General features: G+C 51.3%; 1 protein-coding gene across 1 annotated transcript in view; it reads left to right on the top strand.

Annotated features, from left to right (window-relative positions):
- TRIM29 (tripartite motif containing 29) overlaps positions 1-19126 on the top strand; it is a 31900-nt gene extending 12774 nt beyond the window's left edge. The window contains exons 4-10 of the mRNA XM_064173087.1: positions 2164-2397; positions 3135-3333; positions 4130-4132; positions 8045-8128; positions 12140-12230; positions 14639-14714; positions 18845-19126. Coding sequence (XP_064029157.1) covers positions 2164-2397; positions 3135-3333; positions 4130-4132; positions 8045-8128; positions 12140-12230; positions 14639-14714; positions 18845-18907 — 750 coding nt within the window. The 3' untranslated portion in view covers positions 18908-19126. The remainder of the gene's footprint in view (positions 1-2163; positions 2398-3134; positions 3334-4129; positions 4133-8044; positions 8129-12139; positions 12231-14638; positions 14715-18844) is intronic.
- Positions 19127-23662: the final 4536 nt, after the last annotated feature.

The raw sequence follows: 23662 nt of genomic DNA on the forward strand, positions 1-23662 counted from the left end.
AAGAGGCAGCCACAGCCTGGTTACAAAACGATCCAAGGCACCTCCCTGCTTTGAGTCCCTCACAGTTCTTCATCACCTGTAGCCAAGCTGTTTGGAAACAAAGCTGGGATGCTTTTTTTTCCCCTCCTGCTAGACCACACATGAAAACAAACTCCAGAAGGGCTCTAGATTGCCCAAAGAGAGATAAGGCAGTGGTGTGATGCTTTGGGTGTTACCTGCCCCCCCACACTTAAGAAAATCACCCAGACTAGACTCAGCCACTGGAAATTAGTGAAGCTTTGTGTCTACAGCTTAGCACAAGATACAGGCAGAGATTTACAACCTCTACAGCTATGGACAGGAATATACAAGCTAAAAAGTAATACAGAGACACAGCAGCCCTCCCTGAAACCAGAGTGCTCAGGAGGGGCTCCCAACCACCCTTCCACCTTCTCCCACCTCTCTACCTTACCCCAGACTTTGCCTTACACTCAAGGTGAGTTTGGAGGGGTAGGAAGCAGAAGGATTCGTTCCACAGACAGCAGGTTAGAGAGAGAGAAGTGCAGCCCAAAGCCAGAGAGCAAACTCTGTTATCTGTGTTTTATGGTCTTGTTTTTATCCATCTCAGCAAGCCTATGAGTGCAGCAGCCATCACCATTGGTTCCTTTTCACAGCCTAGCATCTACTTCTCCTCCCCAAAATATCCCAGCTAGGCTCACACTAGCACAAACAGGACCAGACCCAGGCACACCAATGAACACCTTGGCTGGAGTGGAGCTGTTTCTCTCCATACTGAGATACATCTGCCTTGTCATTCTTCCACCAGCAGTGTGGCAGGAGTATGGCAGTGGTGTTATTTATGTCTGGGTTTTTCATTCCTACCATAAGTGAACAGAGCAGTGAAAACACTGTTTGGAAGACACCCCAGCACATTTGCATAGTATTAATAGGCAAAGCCATTCCTCTCCCTTTTATGTGGTGCATGCACACTGGCTTGCCAGCTCTTGCTTTTTGTTTGCTCCATGCTGCTGATTATTACCATTATTAGCATTATTACTGTTATTATTATTGGAGCCTTGACCTAGAAATTTCACCTCTGAATAGAGCTACATCCACAGGCCTTCTGATGAATATTTCACAGGGATCTACAGTTCAGGTTTCCAGAATGAAAGGGCAGGACCTTGGCCACAGAATTCTTGAGGAGGCAGCACTGTGCACAAGAAAGTTAGAGTGTTTTAAAGGCTCACCTCAGAAAGCAGCTCATCAGCTGAGATAAAGGAGAGCATCTCATCATCAGGAAGACAGCCTACCCTTGAGGTTCCATCCACACAGTCATGGCAAGGAACCAGCAGAAATTCTTTGGACACAACATTTCTGAGGCAAAAACTCCCCAGAGTTTTGTGTACCTACAGAGACTCCCCAGAGTAGGCACAGCCTATGCAGGTACAGACTCTCTCTCCCTAGAGCCTCTGTAGGTACAGCCCCTTTAGGTACAGCCTCTATAGGTACAGCCTCTCTCCCTAGAGCCTCTGTAGGTACAGCCTCTATAGGTACAGCCTCTCTCCCTAGAGCCTCTGTAGGTACAGCCTCTATAGGTACAGCCTCTCTCCCTAGAGCCTCTGTAGGTACAGCCTCTGTAGGTACAGCCTCTGTAGGTACAGCCTCTATAGGTACAGCCTCTGTAGGTACAACCCCTTTAGGTACAGCCTCTATAGGTACAGACTCCCTCCCTAGAGCCTCTGTAGGTACAGCCTCTGTAGGTACAGACTCCCTCCCTAGAGCCTCTGTAGGTACAGTCCCTTTAGGTACAGCCTCTATAGGTACAGCCTCTCTCCCTAGAGCCTCTGTAGGTACAGCCCCTTTAGGTACAGTCTCTGTAGGTACAGCCTCTATAGGTACAGCCTCTCTCCCCAGAGCCTCTGTAGGTACAGACTCCCTCCCTAGAGCCTCTGTAGGTACAGACTCTGTAGGTACAGCCTCTGTCCCTAGAGCCTCTGTAGGTACAGACTCCCTCCCTAGAGCCTCTGTAGGTACAGACTCTGTAGGTACAGCCTCAACACTGAGAATGCTTGGACCTCTCCCCCTCTGCATCCCTCTTTAACAAACCCCTCCCTAAGAAGTTCACTATTTTATCTCTCCTGTGTCTTTCCTGCTGCCTCTTCTCTCTGCCCCTTCCCTCCACAGAACTACACCACCAATGAGAAAGCCACAGTGGACCAGCATTTCAAGGAGCTGATCCGTGACTTGGAGAGGCAGAGGGATGAAGTGAAGGCTGCCCTGGACCAGAGGGAAAAGATTGCATCAGAGAATGTGAAAGAAATAGTGGATGAGCTGGAAGAGAGAGCGAAGCTTCTGCGGGAGGACAAGGAGAACAGGGAGCAGATCCACCAGATCAGTGACTCTGTGCTCTTCCTGCAGGTAACTGAGCTCTCATTTGCCTTCCTTCTTTCTCCCAAAGGTAAATCCTCAGTTGGTGTAAGATGCACCAATCTGCTTCAGCTCCGTGTGAACACATGGCAGGGACCAGCTCTCACACCTGAAGCTGGGTCTGATCTGGAAGGTGCAGAACGAACTGAGGGGTGCCAGTGCCTGGCTCCTTTGTAGATGGCCACAGCTCACTGGCAGATCATTTGTCTGCCCTCTCCATCTTCACTGCTCTCTTTTGCATTTCACACTAATTGGAACTCAACATTAGCCAGTTCCTGGGATGTTTGGGGCTGTTCAGTCTGGAGAAGAGGAGGCTCTCAGGGGACCTTCTTCTGGTCTGAAGGGGACCTAAAAAAAGTTGGGGAGGGATTTTTGAGGCTGTTAGGGAGTGCCAGGACTGGGGGGAATGGAGCAAAGCTGCAGGTGGGGAGACTGAGGCTAGCCATGAGGAGGAAGTTGTTGAGCAGGAGAGTGGTGAGAGGCTGGAATGGGTTGCCCAGGGAGGTGGTTGAGGCCTCATGGCCGGAGGTGTTTGAGGCCAGGCTGGCTGAGGCTGTGTGCAGCCTGCTCTAGGGTAGGGTGTCCCTGGGCATGGCAGGGGGGTTGGAACTGGCTGCTCCTTGTGGTCCCAACCAACCCTGACTGATTCTATGACTCTCTCATTCTATGTAGCCTCCATATCCTGTGTTCCTCACTAACCTCTCCTACTCTTCTTTTTGTTTTGGCAGGAGTTTGGGGCTCTGATGAGGAATTATGTCCCCCCTCCATCTCTGCCAACATACAGTGTGCTGCTTGAAGGAGAGAGCATGAGCCCATCTATGGGACTCCTCAGAGATGACCTCCTAAACGTCTGCATGAGGCATGTGGAGAAGATCTGCAAGGCAGACCTGGGCCGCAACTTCATAGAGAGGAACCACATGGAGAACGGTAGAGTACCTGAGAGCTGCCCCCTCCCTCCCCAGGCACAGAGCCACAAGAGATAAAGTGTGATGAGTGGAATCATCTGCCAGGGGCATCAGTGCCTGTACCCTTCCCTGGACAGTTTGAAGACTCAGTTTACAGTGTGCTGGGCCAGCTCTTTTCAACTCCACCATCACCTAAACGGGTTGAAGTAGATGATCCTTGGGGTCCCTTCCTACCTGGCACTCTGGGACTCTGTGAGTGAGGGATTCACAGAGGAGGAAGTAAGCAAGGACCTGGGGAAAGAAGGAAAAAACACTAGCTCTGGCTGGGATTCACTCTGGAAAGTCAAAGCTGTCCCTCCAGACCTATGTGGGGATGGAGCCAACTGAAAAAGCAGGGATTTAAAGTATGTTGTGTGGAGGGGACCCAGGGGTCCAAATCAGTCCCATTTTGTGTTACAGCAAGGCAAGCAGCAACAGAAGAAGGGGATACAGCCTCAAGCTGTGCCAGGGCAGGTTCAGGCTGGATGTTAGGAGGAAGTTGTTGGCAGAGAGAGTGATTGGCATTGGATTGGGCTGCCCAGGGAGATGGTGGAGTGGCTGTGGCTGGAGGTGTTGAAGCCAAGCCTGGCTGGGGCACTTAGTGTTCTGGCCAGGGCTGGGTGCTAGGTTGGACAGGATGAGCTTGGAGGTCTCCTCCAACCTGCTTGATTCTCTGATTCTCTGATTTGTGTTTGAGAATAGTGACCCTCCCTCAAGAGGCCAGTGAGGACACTCTGCCTCACACCAGCCTGCAGCCAGCCCCTGCAGGTTTAGCACAGGAGGTTCTCAGTGCACCACTGCAGAGATACACCAAGGTGGCTCGGGGGCTGGCTGGGCAAATTGAGGATGTGGTGGCAGAGCTGTGAAGGTAGCCAGCTGACCATTAGAGTGTTGACATCCTGTCAGTAGCCTGCTGGCAGAGCTCAGTCAGCACATGAGCTGTGCTGGTGTGACATGCCACCTGCAAACAGCCCCTTCCAGCTGCTGCTTGCCTGCCTGCCACACGCAACACGCTGCAAGCAGCTGTAAGCAGCTCTCACTGCAAATCTGGGAACAGATTAGCCAAGGTAAAAGGTCTCCCTTTTAGAGCTCAGGTTAAACTACAGCTTGAACCAGCAGAAGTCTTTCTGATTGCATTGGCTGTGCCACCAGGGAGAGCTTTGCTTCTTACCTGCCTGAGCCAGGGTGTTCAAGGGACATGCAGTACCAAATGGTCCTCAGGCTTCAGTGATGCTTAAGGATGGGTGACCTTTCTTATGTGAATTGGATCCCACAGCACTGGGAGGAACCTTCTCACTTTCTGTGTCTCCTAGTTAGTTCTGTAGGAAGGATTTGATGTGTCCCTAGGCAGACTGATCAAGTTGGAGGTGTCATAGTATCATATCATATCATAGTATCATCAGGGTTGGAAGAGACCTCACAGATCATCGAGTCCAACCCTTTACCACACAGCTCAAGGCTAGACCATGGCACCAAGTGCCACGTCCAACCTTGCCTTAAAGTGCCCCAGGGACGGCGACTCCACCACCTCCCCGGGCAGCCCATTCCAGTGTCCAATGACTCTCTCAGTGTCCCTGACCTTTGAGGGTCCCTTCCAAGCCAGTGCAATCTATGAAGCTGTGACTTGTCTTGCATTACAGAATCATTAAGGTTGAAAAAGACCTTTGAGATTACATAAGACAGGGAGGACAGGGTGCTAGACTGGGACTCCACAACCATTGGAATGAGCTGCCCAGGGAGGTGGTGGAGTGGCTGTGGCTGGAGGTGTTGAAGCCAAGCCTGGCTGGGGCACTTAGTGCCATGGTCTGGTTGGTTGGGCAGGGCTGGGTGCTAGGTTGGACTGGCTGAGCTTGGAGCTCTCTTCCGACCTGCTTGAGTCTATGATTCTGTGAACCAAGGTTCACTTCCCAGCTCTCCCACAAACAGCCTTTGTAACCCTGGGCAAGTTACTTAATCCCATGAACTGACCTCTTGCACCAAGACTCTGCTTATCTCGCCAGGCTGCTGATATCATCTATTAATTAGTGTGGAATCCTAGATCCCAGAAAAATAAAGGTCAAGCAACTGGATAGGTAACCTGAGGATAAAATGCAGCCTGGCAGCTGCTCAGGAGGATGTGTGGCTCAAAAAGATGGAGGAAGGTCTCCTCATACCACACAAGCAGCTGAGGAGCTCTGGAAGCTCACTGCTATTTCACAGGATCAGAGGATGTCAGGGGTTGGAAGGGGCCCAAAGAGATCATCAGTCCAACCCCCCTGCCACAGCAGGACCATACAGTCTAGCTCAAGGCACACAGGAGTTCATCCAGACAGGCCCTGGAAGGCTCCACAGAAGGAGACTCCACAACCCCCCTGGGCAGCCTGTGCCAGGCTCTGGCACCCTCACAGGGAAAAAATTCCTCCTCATGTTTCAATGAAACTTCCTCTGCCTCAGCTCCCACCACTGCCCCTTGCCCTGGCACTGGCATCCCCCAGCAGAGCCTGGCTCCAGCCTCCTGCCACTCACCTGCACAGCTTTAGAGCCACTGCTGAGCTCACCTCTCAGGCTCCTCTCCTCCCAGCAGCACAGCCCCAGCTCCCTCAGGCTCTGCTCCTAACAGAGCTGTTCCATTCCCTTCAGCATCTCTGTGGCTCTGTGCTGGACTCTCTCCAGCAGTTCTGTGTCCCTCTGGAACTGGGGGGCCCAGAACTGCTCACAGTACTGCAGATGTGGCCTCAGCAGGGCTCAGTAGAGGGGCAGAAGAACCTCTCTTGACCTGCTAACCACAGCCCTTCTAATCCACCCCAGAATGGCATTGCCCCTCCTGGCCCCCAGAGCATATTGCTGGCTCATGCTCACCCTCCCATCCACCAGGACCTCCAGGTCCTTTCCTCTTTTGCTGCCTTCCAACAGCTCAGCCCCCAACCTCTCCTGCTCCCTGGGGTTGTTCTTTCCCAGATGCCAGACTCTCTTCTTGTCCTTGCTGAATTCCATTCCATTTCTTGCTGCCCAGCCCTCAGCTTGTCCCACTCATATGGTCAGTTCTACTACCTCTGGATAAAGAGCTACTCCTTGATCACTTGATCACTTTTAATTAGGGTCCCCTCCCCATTACTGATGCCACAAGTCCTCAGTGGTACTTGAAATCCATGGGATTCAAGCACCAAAACACTGGAGAGCAGGGCAGGAATTGAACAGTGCCTGAAAGCTTTGCCAGGGGCTTCATGGCCACAGCTGGGACTCTGCCTGATGAGAACACCAATGGTGTCCACTCAGGTGGGAAATGCTATTGAAGGTGAGCCTCAAACTTCAGAACTCTCCCTTTTGCAAACCACAGTTAGACTTGAAAGGGGACAGCACCCTGCATCTAGTGACTGCAAGGAACCAACTCCACAACTACTTCATGGATGTAATTAACTCAGGCTCCCCCTGAGTCATTGCAACAAATTCATCTGCAACCAGTTTGATCTTCTAGTGTGAAGCAAAGAAAAAAACCACTCACCCCAAAAAACTTGCCAGGAAGAAAGATTGGATTAATGGAATGAAACATTGCATTAATGGAATGGAACCTGCTCAGCAGCAGACTCCAAAGGGAATCCACTTTCTGCTAGTTGTCATAACTTGGTAGTGTGATGAGGAGGCAAATAACAGGAGAGCATTCAGGGAGTTTAAATGACACAGAAATAGATTTGAGAAACAGAAGGAAAGTTTGTGTGGTGACTTTAGAGTCAAGAATGGAACTGTTTCAACACAGGAGCCTCATTTCTCCCCTCACAGCACTCCAGGCATCCTTAGGAGCTTCGTTTCACAGAGTCACTGATTGCACTGGATTGGAAGGGACCCTCAAAGGGTTGTCTTGTTCACCCCCTCCCCTATCCTCACCCCTGCAGTCAGCAGGGACAGCTCCAACTCGACCAGCCTGCCCCAGGGCCACATCTTGTGGATCAGTGTTAGAAAACCCAAACCAGGCTGTGTAGGACCTGGCAAAAGGGTAGGTTTGATCCACACTGTATGCAGGCTGAACCCAGCATCCTGCTCCAGGAGCCCAGGCAGCTACAGCTGTTTGCAGCTCAGGTTTAGTATCGTTCTGTGCAACAGAAGAAACCAACCCTTGAGCCTTCCCAGGTTTCTGGAGCTTTGGAGTACTTGCACTTCAAGATCTGCTGGGGGAAAGCCAGTTCACAGGTTAAAGACAAAAGAAGCCAACCCCAAACCACTGCTTTTGAAGTGGGAGACATTTTTGGCCACATTTAGCCACATTTTGGTATGCCACTGCCTCAATTCTGGAGTCTCCCCATGGATTTTCAGGAGACAGAGTATTGACTGAATGGCCAAATGTTTCAGCTGTGCTATGCCTCTAAGGGAGCTGAAGCTGCCCAGGCTGAAGCTCTGGGCAGCTACAGCACGGCTCTAACCCCCAGCCATAGCCTCACAGAGGAATTATAAGACAGAGGAACTTGCTTTCAGAGAGCAGAACCATCTCTCCTGCAGCACTTGAGGAAGCAATTCCAGTCTGTTACCTCCTTTCCCACTTCTTCCAGCCCTCCCAAGGCCACTCAGAATCACAGAATTAACCAGGTTGGAAAAGCCCTCTGAGATCATTGAGTCCAACCTAACACCTAACCCTTCTAATCAACTAAGCCATTGCACTAAGTGCCTCATCCAGCCTCCTTTTAACTGCCTTCTGCAGCTCACACTCTGCTCTGCTCCTCCAGGTGACCACCGGTACATGATGAACAACTACGAGTGGAATCAGCCTGACAACTTGAAGAGATTTTCCATGTTCCTGTCTCCCAAAGGTATGGCACTCTGGGGGTTGCTCAGGCTCCCTCCAAACACAGCACAGGAAAGGAACATCACTAATGATTTGTCCCCCCAGATGTCACTTGCCTGCGTGTCTCCTGCTGCCCCCAAGCATGAGATCCATCCCTCTGCATCTCTTTGTGCTGGGTCTTCTCCCCAGCCTGCAGAGCTCTGAGGAGTGTTTGCCTTTTCATCTCAAACAAGGCAGCAGCACTTTTCAACTCTGTGAAGGAGAGCTCAAGCAACCAAACCCTTTCAAAGAGCACAGTTTGTAAATAGAAGGGAGCTTTAATGTGCTGCTAGATGGAAGGCAGTGTTAATTCTCCACCAGGAGCTTATCCCAGTGTGCTACAAAGTGTGAAAGCTACACTAAGCTTGATCTGCATTAGGTTTTTACTTTCAGCTGAAAACATAATTCTTCCCTATAGGGAAAGGATAGAAGTGAGGAATGTGTCCTGAAAAAGCAGGAATCTGCAGTTCCTTTCTGAGCTCTGACACAAACAGCAGGAGCCTTGGTGACTTGCTTATGGCCCAGGTGTTACATGACTACAGGCTGAGCTTTTGGAGCAAACAGGAGCCTTGGTGACTTGCTCATGGCCCAGGTGTTACATGACTACAGGCTGAGCTTTTGGAGCAAACAGGAGCCTTGGTGACTTGCTCATGGCCCAGGTGTTACAGGACTACAGGCTGAGCTTTTGGAGCAAGTGGCTCTTTTCACCACACTCAGTTGTAAAATGGTAGTTGCCTGTTTGTAAATGTAGTGGTAGGACTCTCCAGAGTTCACTAACTTAGAGTCAGGACTCTCCAGAAGCAGAGTGATGAAAGCCTGTAGAAACAAACCCACCCAAAACAGGAACAGAAAGGGTAGCACAAAATAAGTACCCGAGGTTCCTCTGGTGTCTAGAGAGCAAAGCCCTGCTTGGGTCTGCCAGATGTTTACAGCTGCTGCTCTGCAGAGTGGGCAGGGATATGCCAGAAATCAGCAGTGGCACACCCCTGAAGGAGTGTTTGAAGCATGGCATTGCCTGCTGTGTTGTTAGGGTTTCACAGGGCTAACCCAGATCCCAACACTGAGCCTTTTGTCTGCATTTCCACTTTGCCCTTCTCCTCTGCTCCTAGCCCACGCCTGGCAGCAAGCTGGCAGCCCAGCCTGGCGCCGACGGGGTGAGGATGCCATTTGGAGCAGATGCCAGGGGCAGAGGCAACACTCCCAGTTCAGCATCACCAAGCCTTTAACAGGGCTGTTTCCTGCAAGCCCCTCAGGTTAGAGGGCAGCCTCTTCTTCAGAGGCTGGAGAGGGGTACTTTGCCAGTGTGGGTTTGCTCTGACCAAAGCCTGTCTCCAAACACCACCTGGATGGCTACAGCTGCTGTTCTCTGCAGCTGCTTCAGGGCTTTACAGCCCCTGTGCTGTCAGGGAATCACAGAATCAAGCAGGTTGGAAGAGAGCTCCAAGCTCACCCAGCCCAACTTATCCAATCAACCAGACCATGGCACTAAGTGCCCCAGCCAGGCTTGGCTTCAACACCTCCAGGCACAGCCACTCCACCACCTCCCTGGGCAGCCCATTCCAATGCCAATCACTCTCTCTGACAACAACTTCCTAACAACATCCGGCCTAGACCTCCCTTGGCACAACATGAGGCTGTGTCCCCTTCTTCTGTTGCTGGGTGCCTGGCAGCAGAGCCCAACCCCAGCTGGCTACAGCCTCCCTTCAGGTAGTTGTAGAGAGCAATGAGCTCTGCCCTGAGCCAGGGAAACACAAGTTCTGCTAAACAGAGCTGTTGGTGCTGGAGAGAGACCACAGACTCCATCCTGCAGCCACAGCCACCCTCAGCCCTGCAGGATGGGTGGATGCTGAGAGCTCTAAGCTTACATGGGCTGAACCCACCTCTGCCCAGCACCTGAGGCTTAGGGTTTGGGTGGATATGGCTCAAGGTGCATTGGAGCAACCTGTTCACTAGTGGGAGATGTCCCTGCCTATAGCAGGGGGCTGGAACTGGCTGAGCTTTGAGGTCCCTTCCAGCCTAACCCATTCTATGATTGAAGGATGTGTTGTTGGGAGGAACACAGCAGACACTATCACATCCCACATGTGTCTGGGGCAGGGAAGAAATGCAGTAAGGCAAAAGCAGTGCCATAGCATGGTGTGGCCTGGTTGCTCTCTGCCCTGGACCACAGTGCCTGGACTTCCTTTTGCTGCTTTCTGCAGCAGAAGCTCCCTGGCTCCCAGCTGAGCTCCAGCAATCCTAGCCTCCTGAAGGATGTGCCAAGGAACAGGAGAGACCAACAGGGACTGTTAGATGCAGGGTTTATTATTCTGCCAGCAAGGACTCCTGCTGGATGCAGCTGCAGGGTGGTGTGAGGGTTGCACAGCAGCTTGCAGCTCGGTGACCTGCTGCTTCCTGCAGTGGACTTTTGAATACACAAAGAGAGGGGGAACATTTCTTCCTCCTACACATCCTCCTTGTCCTGAGAGCACAGACACTGCCTTCTCCCAAAGCTGCTCATGCTGGATTTTCTACCAACAAAGCTACCTTCTCCCCAGAACCTAAGGCCAGGATTGCACACAGGCTCTCTGCTGGAATGGGATTGAACAGCAGCCCAAGGCTCCACCTGGGTGAGGGCTCAAGCACGACAGAAAGGAACCAGCTGCTGAAGCCACACTGCTAGGGACTTGGGGAGCAGAATGAATCAAGAGGCAAAGGAGATGTGACCCACTTAGCTTGCATGCTGGCTGGCCAGGGGATGAATAATGCTCCAGACCCATAATCATTTCACACTCTATGCTCTACCTATGTGTCATGGAGAACTCTGGCACTGCCTCTGATTCATCTTCTCTGCAGAATTCCACAAAATGGGAGGGAAAACAAAAGGAACTAAGAAGACCACCACCCTCTGCATTGCATAATACACTCAGGCTATCTCCTGCCAGTTTTGCATCACTCCTTTTTTCTTGCTGGGCTGGATCAGTGCAATCTGCCCGAGGCCACAGGGGCAGGTTTGTTTGCTGCACTGAGGAATGCTACCCAAGCAGTGCTCTGTGCTAATTACAGTGGCCCATACTAAGAAACTGCTTGGATTTGAGCTCAACTTCTCTGTTTTGAAGCTCTGCTTGCACTCAAGGAGCCTTCCACTGCTCTTGTCATTAAAAAAGGCAGTATCACAGAGCATCTGCCTGCAGGGATGTCATAATGAGGCAGAGAGGAAAACATAAAAGGTTTCAGAAGCTGCCTACAAGATAGATGAACAACCCAACCCCTTCAGCTGCTCCACTCCTTTCTGTCTTCTTCCACTGAGCTTTCTTCTCCCGATGTTGCAAACCGTTTGGCCAAAGCCAAGAGGAGGTTGCTAAGATCATCTTGTGCCTTTGAATGCAGAGTAGAAGGGCCTCAGGTGCATGAGAGGGAGCAGGAGGGGCTTGGCTAGGAACACCAAGCAGGAAAGCAGCCCACAGGATGGCAGCATAGCAGCTCCAACGTTCAGCTCCCTCTCCCTCTTCTGGGAGTCCAGCACAAGGGGTACGGCAGCAGCAGCCTGCATCACAGGCTGGTGTCCTGGGGAGAGCCTGCAGCACATGTCTGGCACAGTGGCTCAGATAATGTGGGCATGAGCAAGAAACGTTCCCCTGCTTGTGCCTCTGGAGCTCTCAATGCAAGCCTCTGCCTGCAGATCTCTTTGCACAGCAGGCACGTCGGGTAGGCAAACCTGAGCTGGCGACTGAGTGCAGCTAAAGCCAGCCCTGTGGCAGTGAGATTGCTTTGGTTTTGAGAGGAGAAGTCGAGTCAGCATTCCCTAGAACCCAAGTAAATAGAACAGAAGGGCAAAGCCAACCACCCAAGCACCCAACACCACAAACCAGGCTTTCCCGCGCTCTCTGCGTGCAGATGTCTCGTTTGGGGCTGCTTCAAAATTGGTGGGGACTGTTTGATGGAGCAATGCCAGGCACAGGCCTTTGAGCCAGCTCCTCAGGAGCCAACTGCTGAACTGGATGCTCTTGTTTTACAGCCAATTTCAACCCACGGTCATGGGAATTTTCCTCCTTCCAAGCAACTGAGGAAACACTTGGTATGGGTAATTCCAACTTCAGCTTGAAAGGATCTAACCCCCCTGTGCCACAGCTTTCTAGCTGGCTAACCAACCTTTTGGCTTCCCTCTCAGCTATCCTGTCACTTGTCAATCACTGTCTCAAAGAACTATATCTTAGCTGAGGTATAAGCATCGTCTGCATGCAGCCAAACCCAGGGGCTCGTGGCTCTGGGTGCTATATACAGGAGACAAAGGCACTCCATGTCCATGCTCAGGCAGTGACAGCAGGAGATTTGCACAGATCCTGACACACCTAACCAAATGCAAGCAACAGGAGCACCAACATCATCCAAAGCAACCTGTAGAGGTTATGGAAGAACCAGGAGTGGGCTCCAAGTAGCCTCAGTCAGTCTCAGAAGCACAAGGCTGCTCCTTTCCATCACACACACACACCTCTTAGTTGGCTCATAAGTTCTCCAAGCCAGACCCTGTCTGATGCTCACTGCACAGCATCCAGCACAAAGGGGAGGGGATGCTTTGAGCCACTGAGAACCAGCAGCAGCAAGTCAGGACTTTTCTTCCCACATCCTCACTTCCCTTTTGCTTGCCTGGATTTTCTTGCTTTGGGTTGTTCATGCTCAGAGGGTCTTTTCTGTTCGAGGTAGCCTATAAGCTGCTACAGTCACTCCAGCTGGGGAGGTCTGCTGACTCACAGCCATGTCTGTCATTCCTGCTTTTGGTGCCACAGACAGGGCTGTCTGCCTCTCGTTGTCACTGCTTGAAGAGTCACTCTGGCAGCCAGAGCTTGACCCCAGGCAGGCCAGGAGGGGAAGCCTTGCTTTCATTTCAGTCAGCTCTGAATCAAGCCTTCACTGCTTGGAGGCAAGGGAGCTTCAGCAGCTGGGGAGTTTTGCCTCTTCATGTCTCTGGAGATGCATTTTACCTGTGAGGAAGCTGCTGCTCTTCGGTCACACCTGCACTCTGGGTCTGCCAAGGGAAAGGCTCTTCCCTGCCTGTCTGACATCTCTTTACACACACACACACACACACACACACACTGTGTACACCAGGACACCACAACTGCCTGCTCTCATCTGCCTTTTCTCACGCCAGGGAAAAGGCACAATCCCCTCAGTGCCCATTCCCCCCTCAAGCCAGCTGAAGGTAGTTTTACAGGATGTGGTTTGACATGCTTAGGCTTCCCCACTGCAGCGTGGAACACCATGGAATAACACCACCTCTTCTATCTTCCAGTAGGCAATGGTACTAAGCTGCCTTTTCAGTTCTCCTCGGTGGGACAGAATCCTCCTGGTGACTTCAGCAAACAGTCTGATGGGAGCCTCTTCACTAAGACCGGTACTAGGCATTTAGTTTGGTTTTTCCCTCCCTTCCTTCTGCCTCTTTTTATTTTTCAGGTGCTAAGCTGTTTAATCCTGTCCTTGCTCTCCCAGAGAAGGCCTGGAGCAGTTCTACCCTTGGCCCATATCCCCTGCCCTGACTGGCAATCTCTTAAGAGACAAGTACCTGAGCGACTTACCCTGCTGCAGCAGGGAGGCAGTTTAGTGAAGAGTGTTAGACAAAAGAAGTATTAAAAAGTTAGCTCTAGTGAGTAGTTGAAGGAGCTTTAAATGTTGTGATGAGTAGAAGTGAGGATTTCAGGTGGGTTTAGAGGCATAGGGACTAAGGGAAGGCACTAAGAAATAGTGTTCATGGCCGTTTGCCTCTCTGGCATCATCGATGGTTTAAAATAGCTATCACCGAATCATCCTAAAAGAGTAATGAGCACTGAGCACAACCTTTGAACAAACTAAGCAGCAGCTGCCTGTCCTCCTTCAGCAGAACCAGAACCTCCCCAATCCCCATCTCATACTCCTCTTCTCACTACCCACTAGTCCAAGGGCACCAGAGGTGGAATCCAAGAGCCTCGGCACCTGCCAAGCAGAGTCAGTTCTGATTCATTTGCAGCTGGGAGATGGTGGGGAAAGGGCAGTGCCTGAGAGCACTGAAGCTGGTTGTGATTCAGCAGGGCTGGTATTATTTTTGAATCAGGATGGAGCTGGTGTGGTGGAAAGGGGTTAGGGCTTGTCAGGCTGCCAGAGGTACTGTCATTAATTTCTGCCACGGAACCCAGGCCTTGGCTCTTTGTGCTAATGAAATAGCCTACGGTGCTCCTCGCCAGAGTCAGAGCACTTTGGCTGGGACTTGGCCTAAATTTAATTGGACTGATTGCATTCCACCTCTCTGCATCCCTCAGACATTCATTAGGCAGACCTTCTTTCCTCCCTTTTTCCTAACTGGCTGGGTGGTGGAATGGGCATCTGTCTGAGGGCTGTGGTGTCCCACCCCCAGAGCGGCTGCACTCCAGTAGTAAGCAATGCACTACTAATTAGGTGGCACTCCCAGCCCTGCTGCTCATCCTGAAGCTCAGGGATGGTGGCAGGGGCTGATCTGTAACTGGCTGTTTTATGTTGTCACAGCTTACCCTTCAATAGTGAGACATCAGTCTGCAAAGGTGACGCCACAGACATGGAAATCCACTAAGCAGTCTGTATTGGTAAGAACTACCCCCTGGGTGTGAAAGCATGTGCACAGCTTCAGCCAGAGAGCTCTCTCTCCTAGGGACACCTGAGGCTTCAAAGGCCAGGGCTTGTGTCCTTTGCAGATGGGGAAGTGAAGGCTTCTATTCCATTCATTGTTTTTTTTCTCTCGTGGTTAACTTCATCCAGAGCAGGACCCAGATTAACTCTCCTGCCTGCCTCCACAGCTCCACACTGTAGGAATATTCAGCACTTCATAACTGCCTTTGGAAAAGCTCTCATCTAAAATTTGATCCAGGCTCCTAGAAGCTATACAAATACTAGAGCAGACATACTTCTATCTGTAGTAATTTTCCTCCCTGCAGGGGTATCATACACTTTTTGGTCCCATCTAGAAAGCAAAGCTTGTGTGAATTACACCCAAAGCAGCCCCATAAAAATATCTTGCTAGATACAGCCTGCAGCAGGCAGATGCAATACCAAAGAGGAGGGCTCAGACTGCCATCATAAATCACTACACCATCTGCAAGTGGCTCACTTTGCACTGTTAGCACAAAGCAGGCAGTAGTAGGTTATAAGGGGCAGAGGGCAGTGATATTTTAGGTTTTGTAGTCTCAAATATAAGAGGTTAGCAAACAGTTAATGCATAACCACCATCAGTGAATCCCTTCTGCCTAACATCCACTCACGCTGTGCTGCAGTAAGATCTTGCACGCCCTGAATTAAGACCATCAGGTTTTAGCTTCCATCTCTGCAGACAAAAATCGAGTTGTGATCTGTGTCACATTGGTGAAATGTTCTTTACTGAGAGGGTCAAGAATTGAGAGCATTCCCAGGCTGAAGGAAGAAAGCAGAGGAGGTACACAGCAGAGTGGCTGCCTAAGGACAGCAGCTGCATTGCCTGTGCCCCACCAGGAGATGGATGCCAGTGAAAGGGATGTTCCTTGGCAGGCTGCATCACTTGCAGAAAACCCAGAGCCATGGGTCTCTGGATGTGCTACAGCAAAACCTAACTCCTAGGAGCAGCCAAGTTTTGCAGTATCTTCTCTCTTGGTTTGATCATTGCCTCCCTAAAAGATGAGAGAAGCATAGAATGGTTTGTGTTGGAAGGGACTTTAAAGCTCATCCAGTTGCAAGCCTCTGCCATGTGCAGGAACACCTTCCACTAGCCAAGCCTGCTGAAGGCTTTATCCAACCTGGCCTTGAACAGCTCCAGGGAGGGGGCACCCACAACCTCCCTGGGCAACCTGTTCCAGTGTCTCCCCCACCCTCACTGTAAAAATCATCTCCTGTACAGATGATCTGTGAAGTTGCTTTTACTGTACAGATCAGCTGCTTCCCCTCTGCTTAGTGGGGATCTCTTGCCAGTGTGTCCAGCAGATCAAGGGAGGTTCTCCTTCCCCTCTACTCTGCCCTGCTGAGACCTCATCTTGAGCACTGCCTTCAGTTTTGGGCTCTCCAGTTGAAGAGGGACAGGGATCTGCTGGAGAGAGTCCAGCAGAGGGCTACAAGGACAATGAGGGGACTGGAGCACTGCCTGGTGAGGAGAGGCTGAGGGACCTGGGGCTGCTTAGTCTGGAGAAGAGAAGACTGAGAGGGGATTTAATCAATGCTTATCAATAGCTGAGGGCTGGGGCTCGGGGGTGAGGTGACAGGCTCTGCTCACTGCTCCCTGGGACAGGACAAGGAGCAATGGATGGAAGCTGCAGCACAGGAGGTTCCAGCTCAACACAAGGGGGAACTTCTTTACTGTGAGGGTCCCAGAGCCCTGGCACAGGCTGCCCAGAGAGGTTGTGGAGTGTCCTTCTGTGGAGCCTTTCCAGGCCTGTCTGGATGTGTTCCTCTGTGATCTGTGTTAGTATTGTCCTGCTCTGGCAGGGGGTTGGGACTGGATGATCTCTTTGGGTCCCTTCCAACTCCTGACATCCTGTGAGCTGTGATCCCAGACACTTCTCTGTCCTCCCTAGCAGTTTTATTCTGCTGGGGGAGCTTGGTCAGGGCAGTGCAGTCTCTGTGAGCACTGGGCACTGGTGGATGCAAGTGGGGTGCTCTTAGCACTAAGCACCCCACAGCACAACACTCATTGTGCTCTCCTCCACAAACACAAGCCATGGCTTTCCTTACTCCTCAGACAGAACTCCTGGGGAACTTCTGCCACCGTGAAGTCCTCAGGCTATCTCTGTCTCCCTTTCTCTCTCATGCATAGGCTTGCAGCAAGCTGTTTTACTTTTATATGCACCAGCTAGCCCTGAACACAACAATTGACTTGATAAAAAACAAGCAGTAAAAAGAAAACCAACAACAACAACCCCAAAATAGAAATCCATGCAGTGGACTGCAGTAGCTCTGCAGGAGCTTTTATGGTCTATTGGGTCAGTAATCTAGCTTCTAAAAGAGGCTTAAATATATAGTTAAGTAATAACACATTCTAAAAGCTCTTTAAATATGAATTTTCACAAAGGATGATACTATTTGAAGAGGAATCTCTTTTTAATTCACAGGGACTCCTTCAAAATAAAGCTCCCACCCCCTTCCAGCTCTTAGTTACATTGGAAATGAAAGCCATAAAATGAAAAGAGGTTCAACAAAACTATGGTTCTATGGTTGTGGAGGCTCCTCCTCTGGAGACTTGCAAGGCCTGTCTGGATGTGTTCCTGTGTGAGCTGTGTTAGATAGGATTGTCCTGCTCTGGCAGGGGGGTTGAACTGGATCATCTCCTTGGGTTCCTTCCAACCCCTAACATCCTGTGAGCCTGTGGGAAGGGGACACTGAGCAGCAGGTGTTGGGAGTCTGCACTGAGCAAGAAGGTTGGGTTGGGTTTTCTTTGCCCATGCATCCAGCCTCCTGCCATGTCTGGTAGTCATAGATCCATAGAATGGTTTGGGTTTGAAGGGAGCTTAAAGGTCATCCAGTTCCAACCCTTCCACTACATAAGTAGCTCAAGACCTCATCCAGCCTGGCCTTGAACACTTCCAGGGAAGGAACATCCACAACCTCCCTGGGCAACCTGTGCCACTGTCTCATTTCAGTGATATTAACTAGATCAGGGCACCAAAATGTACCAGCCTGTTCCTGTGAGGTCTCTGCCATCTTTCTGCAAGTGAGATCTGGGCAGGGGATCAAGCCCAAGACAGATCAGGCATTACAAACCCACAACTGCTGCTGCTTGTCTTGGTCACTGCTTTGGTGATGTGAACATTCTCATCTAGGTTAGGTGCTTTGCCTTGAACAGTGCAATGAGCTCTCAGCATCAGGTTGCCCAGGGAGGTGGTTGGGGTCACAGCCCCAGAGGTATTCAAGGTGAGGCTCAAGAGGGTTCTGAGCAGCCTGGCCTAGTTGAGGATGTCCCTGCTGACTGCAGGAGGGGTGGGTTGGAGTAAGTGACATTTGGAGGTCCCTTCCAGCCCAGCCTAGCCCATTCTATCATCAGTAACTTGGCTTTTGTGTTTTGCAGTCCTAGGCTAGACTGCACAGCACAGCTTATTTGTTATGGTACAGATGAGAATGAAATTCCAGGGGTAGGTCCTACTAAGAAAAGGGGGACTGAAGGAAGCAGAAGTGGAGAGACAGCAAATGTCATGGGCAGGCTCTGCCCCTTCTCTCCACCTGCACTTCTGTTCACATGAACACTGAGCACGCGTGGAGGTGTGCATAAGCAACGCACCACTGTGTGAGAGCTTCCCTGCACCACAACTTGCCAGCCAGGAGCACCAAGAAATGCCATGCAGCCCAGCTGCTGCCTTGCAGAACAGAGCCTGGCTCCCAGTGTGAAAACTCCCCTGAGCTCTCAGGCTAGTGAGCAATTAAAAGACACTGTCAGAGGCATAAAAACAAAGGTGACATTCCTCTTCTCCCAGAAACCTTTCATCGAGCCATGAGTCACAGTCTGAGATTTCACATGAGGCAGAGGCTCATTTGGCTCAGGAATGAGGTCCATGCAAAGCATAAACCAAGGAGCAGCAGCGTTTGCACTCGCTCAGCCCAGCAGTGCAATGAGTTCTGGTGTTGCCCTGCCAAGAGGAGAGCCTTGAAGGTGCCAGGCCAGGAGCGTGTGGAGCTGCGGACGGTTGGGCAGAGCGGGTGAAGTGTAGGTGGTCAGAAGAAGAGGGCAGGGCCAAACTCACATGCCCCAAATTCTCCATTGCAGTCACATTACCGCCCCTTTTACGTCAACAAAGGCAATGGAGCCACTTCCAACGAGGCACCCTGAGTCCTGAAGATGTAGGGAAGAGCTGGCAGCACTTGGAGTGAAGACTCAGCTGCGGATTTTCATGGATGTACCTGCTACTATATTAACCTTACTGCTCTAATCTCTGCCAGGGAGAGGGAAGGTGCAGAAGGGAATAACCTTGACTAGAGGAAACAAGGAGTTTTTCCAAGTCACCCTGACATGTCTGCAGGCCTTAACAACGTAACCCCATCCTCTGCTGTCACCTCCTTATTCCCTCTCTGTCACTGCCCTTCCCTTTGCTTCTGTAGAGCAAGCTGCTCTGCTGTTCCTGGGAAGCATGCATGCTTGGGAACCCCCCCCCCCGACTTTGCTCTACCTGTTGCCCCCTTGACCTGAGTGTGTTCATATGACCACAGCTGTTAAGTCTTGGTGAAGGTCCCAGGCTGGAGGTGGGGTGAAAGGGGGAGAAGGTGGGCAAATACCTTCCTGGAATGGAGAGGCTCCAGCTAGCCACCGGGAGCAGACAAAAGCTCTTCCCATGCCCCTCCACCTTGCCACCCAGCCCTGCCTGAGATGAGGATGCAGCTCTCACTGGGATCACATCCAGTGCTGCCACCTCCCTGAGATCCCTGCAGACTGTTCCCCAGCCCTTGCCCTGGGCAGCAAGTTCAGAGCCCTTCATCAGCTCAGCTCTGCTCCTGCTGCCTTCCAAGAAGCCAGCCCACAGGAGCTGCTACAGCCCAAGGTCAGCTACTGGTGGAGGGTAGAGAGGTCTTCTATCCCATTACAGTTCCCCTCCAGCCAGCTTTTCAAATTAAAGTGTAGGGGGAAAAAAATCCATCCCACTAATTTAAGATTGATTAGATGCCATAGGTGTTGGGAGCTTTTTTTGGGGGGTTCTGTGTCCTTTTTCTGCTGTTTTGGGTTGCTTTGTTATTTTTTAATTCCCCTAAACCAAAACTGATTTATATATTGTGGTTCAGGTATTGCTTTTTTTTCCCTCCCCCCCGCCCTGCAACAGGCAATGAGAATTAGTTGCATAGCTTTTTTTTCCCCTCAGGATAATATGTTTTATTTGTCCCCTGGATAGCCTAATCATGTCAGCACTCAGCTTGCAAACCAACCAGAGCTGCTTAACCTTTCCATCATCTCCCTGAGACTGTTTTCTTTCCCCCCTTGGAGAAAGCTGAGAGGTTAGGTCCATGCTATGCAGCCTCTCCAGGCCTCTCCAGGCCAGTCAGTCAGAGCAGATGCCCCAATGCAGGATCAGAGCTTTCAAAACGGTGATAAGCAGCTGCAGAACAGAGAACCAAGACCTGACAGCTCCTTTTCATGGTTTGCTTTATTCAAGTGGGTTTTGGAATGGCTTCCTCCCCACCTTTCCTACCCCCAGAATGCTTGCAACACCTTGCTGAAAGAGGTCACACTTACTGCTCCCTGAAAATTACTTTCTTGCTAATCCCTGTGCAAAGATACTCGCTGCTTTTTAATCCAACACCTCAGACTAAACTTCTGAGGCTGACAGTTGGCTGCTCCAGAATACTTGAAATGGCTTAGAATGATTTGGTTTTCTTTGCTTGATGACCACAGGGGGAGGGGGTAGCATGGTAGAGAAGGATGGAATGAAAGGGAAACTGGGAATAGAGCTGCTAGGAAATACACTGGAGGGTTTGAGTATGTGCATGGAGTGACAGAAGTAGCCCCTGCTGCAGGTCTCACTGCTTCTTTTGACCCACCCCCCCTCCCCAGGCAGGCACCCAGGAAGGCTTTGGGTCCCTTCTGTTCCTATGACAACTTCCACTGCCCACCTTAATTTTCCTAAATGTGGGCATGATCCCTCCTCTTCCTTCAAATTACGGACATCAAAATCCTCCCCCCCCCCTCTTTCCAGCCCTAAGGAAGTCCCTGCTGCAGTGTTGGCCTTGCCCAGCACACAAATGACCAGCCTGAGGATGCCAGGGTCCCCTTCCCCCCCTTCCCACCAGCTCTGCCTTGCAGCCTCCTGGCTCCCAGCCTGTTTGCTCCTCATTTCGAGACCCTCACTCAGACCTCACCCCCTCACCCCCACACACTTTTCACCCTGGCACACTCTGGCAACAGGAACAGAGCTGCTCCCTACTTGCCTTAGCCTTGGGAGGACACCAGACCTCCCCTTCCACCCCACCGCTCTCCTCACATCCCTTTGCTCTATCAGAGGAGCAAAAGATGGGGCACGGCTCCTGCCCCCCTTCTACTTTGCAAGCCCCCAGGGAACAAGCAGCACAGCTTCGAGGTGTATTGTGCATGAACTGTTTCTATCATGTTTGTCTTGATCAGCAAAGCAAGAGGAATTCCACCTCCTCAGACAGGACTCGACTGCGCTGATGTAACCGAGGCCCTTCACGTGTGCAACACATGCTGCAGAAATAAAGGAGAAAGCTCCATGTCTGACCCAAAACCAAGGGGCATGAGGTCTCTGTCTGTCTTTGGTGCCTGTGTGATTGTAAGGTGAAGCTAAGCCTCATCTCAAAATATTCCTCCTATGAGCAAGCAGTTGGGAGAAGTCATTTCTCAGCTTCCAGAGGCTTTGCTTTCATCACTCTGGTTTGGATATTTTGAGTCAGGGTCAGGTCAGGTCAGAGAAAATTCTCACATCCTTCAAGATGAAAGCCTGACTGATGGACACACTTCTAGCATAATACTTTAAGACCACTCTGCAAGATATGTCCAAACTAGGTCAGTCCCAAACATGGGCACCACCAAGTGCTTCCCTGCAAGGGCAGCCTGTTGCTGTGCCTCTCCCGTGCCAAAGTCAAAGCCCACCAGTTCCCACTGGAGGAAAGAATGTGCTCACATCTGCACAGACCAAAATCACCCTGGGAGAGGTCAGGCTGGGAAACCAGCTGAGCTGAGGCTCTGTTTTGCCCTAGCCTAGACCCAAATCTTCCCAGGAGGTTGGTTCTGGGCACAATTGATGCCTTGTGGGGATAGAGGCCTCTGGTTCTGCGTGGCTCAAATTTCTTCTCTAGATCATGGCTTCTCTTATCATAGAATCAGAGAATCAGAGAATTATAGAATCAACCATGTTGGAAGAGAGCTCCAAGCTCAGCCAGGCCAACCTAGCACCCAGCCCTGCCCAAGCAACCAGACCATGGCACTAAGTGCCCCAGCCAGGCTTGGCTTCAACACCTCCAGCCACAGCAACTCCACCACCTCCCTGGGCAGCCCATTCCAATGCCAATCACTCTGTGGGAGTGAATAAATCCCTTGTGGGCTGCAAAAGATGCAAATTCAGGGCCAGAAATGCACAGCAGTGGCCCTGGAAGTTGCTTAAGGGAGTGACTGGACATGTGAATGTGGGGGGATAAGAGGAGAGCAGCAGGCAAGGCTCATTGCTAAGGCAGGAAGCTTTCCAGAGGATGCCCAGCAGATTTTTTCTCCCAGGTACTAGATACACCTCTTGCTCCCCAGACATTGCTGACAGTCACTCCTGAAGAGCAAGGATACTAGCAAGCCACTCGAGGAGACAGTAAATCCTCCTTGTTTACCCCACATGGGAGCTTCCAGAGAGCAGGGCTCAGCTCTTTCCCATCAATTCCGCTCGCTGCTTCCATTACTGTTATTACTGTGATTAAAAAGCAATCAGAGAGAAATCTTCTTCCTGTCCTCAAATTGCTGCAACCATCTCAGTTCCAGCGTTTGAGCATGAGAAGAGCAAGTTACAAGCACACTCCACACTCCTGGGCTCTGTGACACTACAAAAAGCATGAAGGAGGTCATTGCCTGAGCAGGCAGAGGCAGTGAGCAGGACTGGTGGTGCTGGCAGCGTGAGGATGGAGTAATGAACCTCAGACCTGCAGGGCTGCCTTGTGTCTGCTTGGGGAATCTAACCAGAGCTGCCCTAGGCACAGCAGAATGAACCTGCAAGTGTGGTCTGAGCCCAGGGCTGCTGCACACCCAGCATGGTTGGAGAAGATGGGACTGTTTAGGGGGTTGGAGTAGATGGCCCTGAGAGGTCACTTCCAACCCAGACCCTTCTATTTTTTTTATGATCAGAGAGGCTGGGTCTGGGGTCAGGCATCAGCTCTCCATCCAAGGAGATCTCTGGGGAAAGGGTTGGGGGTGTTTGGTCTGTCTAATCCAGCTAATAGCTGCAGAAGGGCAGAGGACACTTGGACACTCGAAGCTGGGGCATCAGAGCAAGAGTTAATGACAGTTATCACAGGATGGCAGGGGTTGGAAGGGACCCAAAGAGATCATCCAGTCCAACCCCCTGCCAGAGCAGGGCCATCCAATCTAGCTCAGGTCACACAGGAACACATCCAGACAGGCCTTGGAAGGCTCCAGGGAAAGGAGCTCTACAACCTCCCTGAGGAGCCTGCTTCAGTGCTCTGTGAAGGACAGAATTCACCCAGGGTGTCCCAGAGGGAAGTGAGCAGCCAGGACATCTCTTTGGAGGCCTGGATGCTGCTCAAGTCAGGAGTGGTCTTCTTTCTCCCTCCTTAACTTTTAGACTTCAGAGTCTGGTTTGCTGGCCCAGAGGCAGCTATATGCCTATGAGGAGAGGCTGAGGGAGCTGGGGGGGTGCAGCCTGCAGAAGAGGAAGCTCAGGGCAGAGCTCATTGCTGTCGGCAGCTGCCTGCAGGGAGGCTGTAGCCAGGTGGGGTTGGGCTCTGCTGCCAGGCACCCAGCAGCAGAACAAGGGGACACAGCCTCAAGCTGTGCCAGGGCAGGTTCAGGTGGATCTTAGGAGGAAGTTGCTGTCAGAGAGAGTGATTTGCATTGGAATGGGCTGCCCAGGGAGGTGGTGGAGTG

This window comes from Pogoniulus pusillus, chromosome 38, assembly GCF_015220805.1.
Source record: "Pogoniulus pusillus isolate bPogPus1 chromosome 38, bPogPus1.pri, whole genome shotgun sequence".
Classification (NCBI taxonomy): domain Eukaryota; kingdom Metazoa; phylum Chordata; class Aves; order Piciformes; family Lybiidae; genus Pogoniulus; species Pogoniulus pusillus.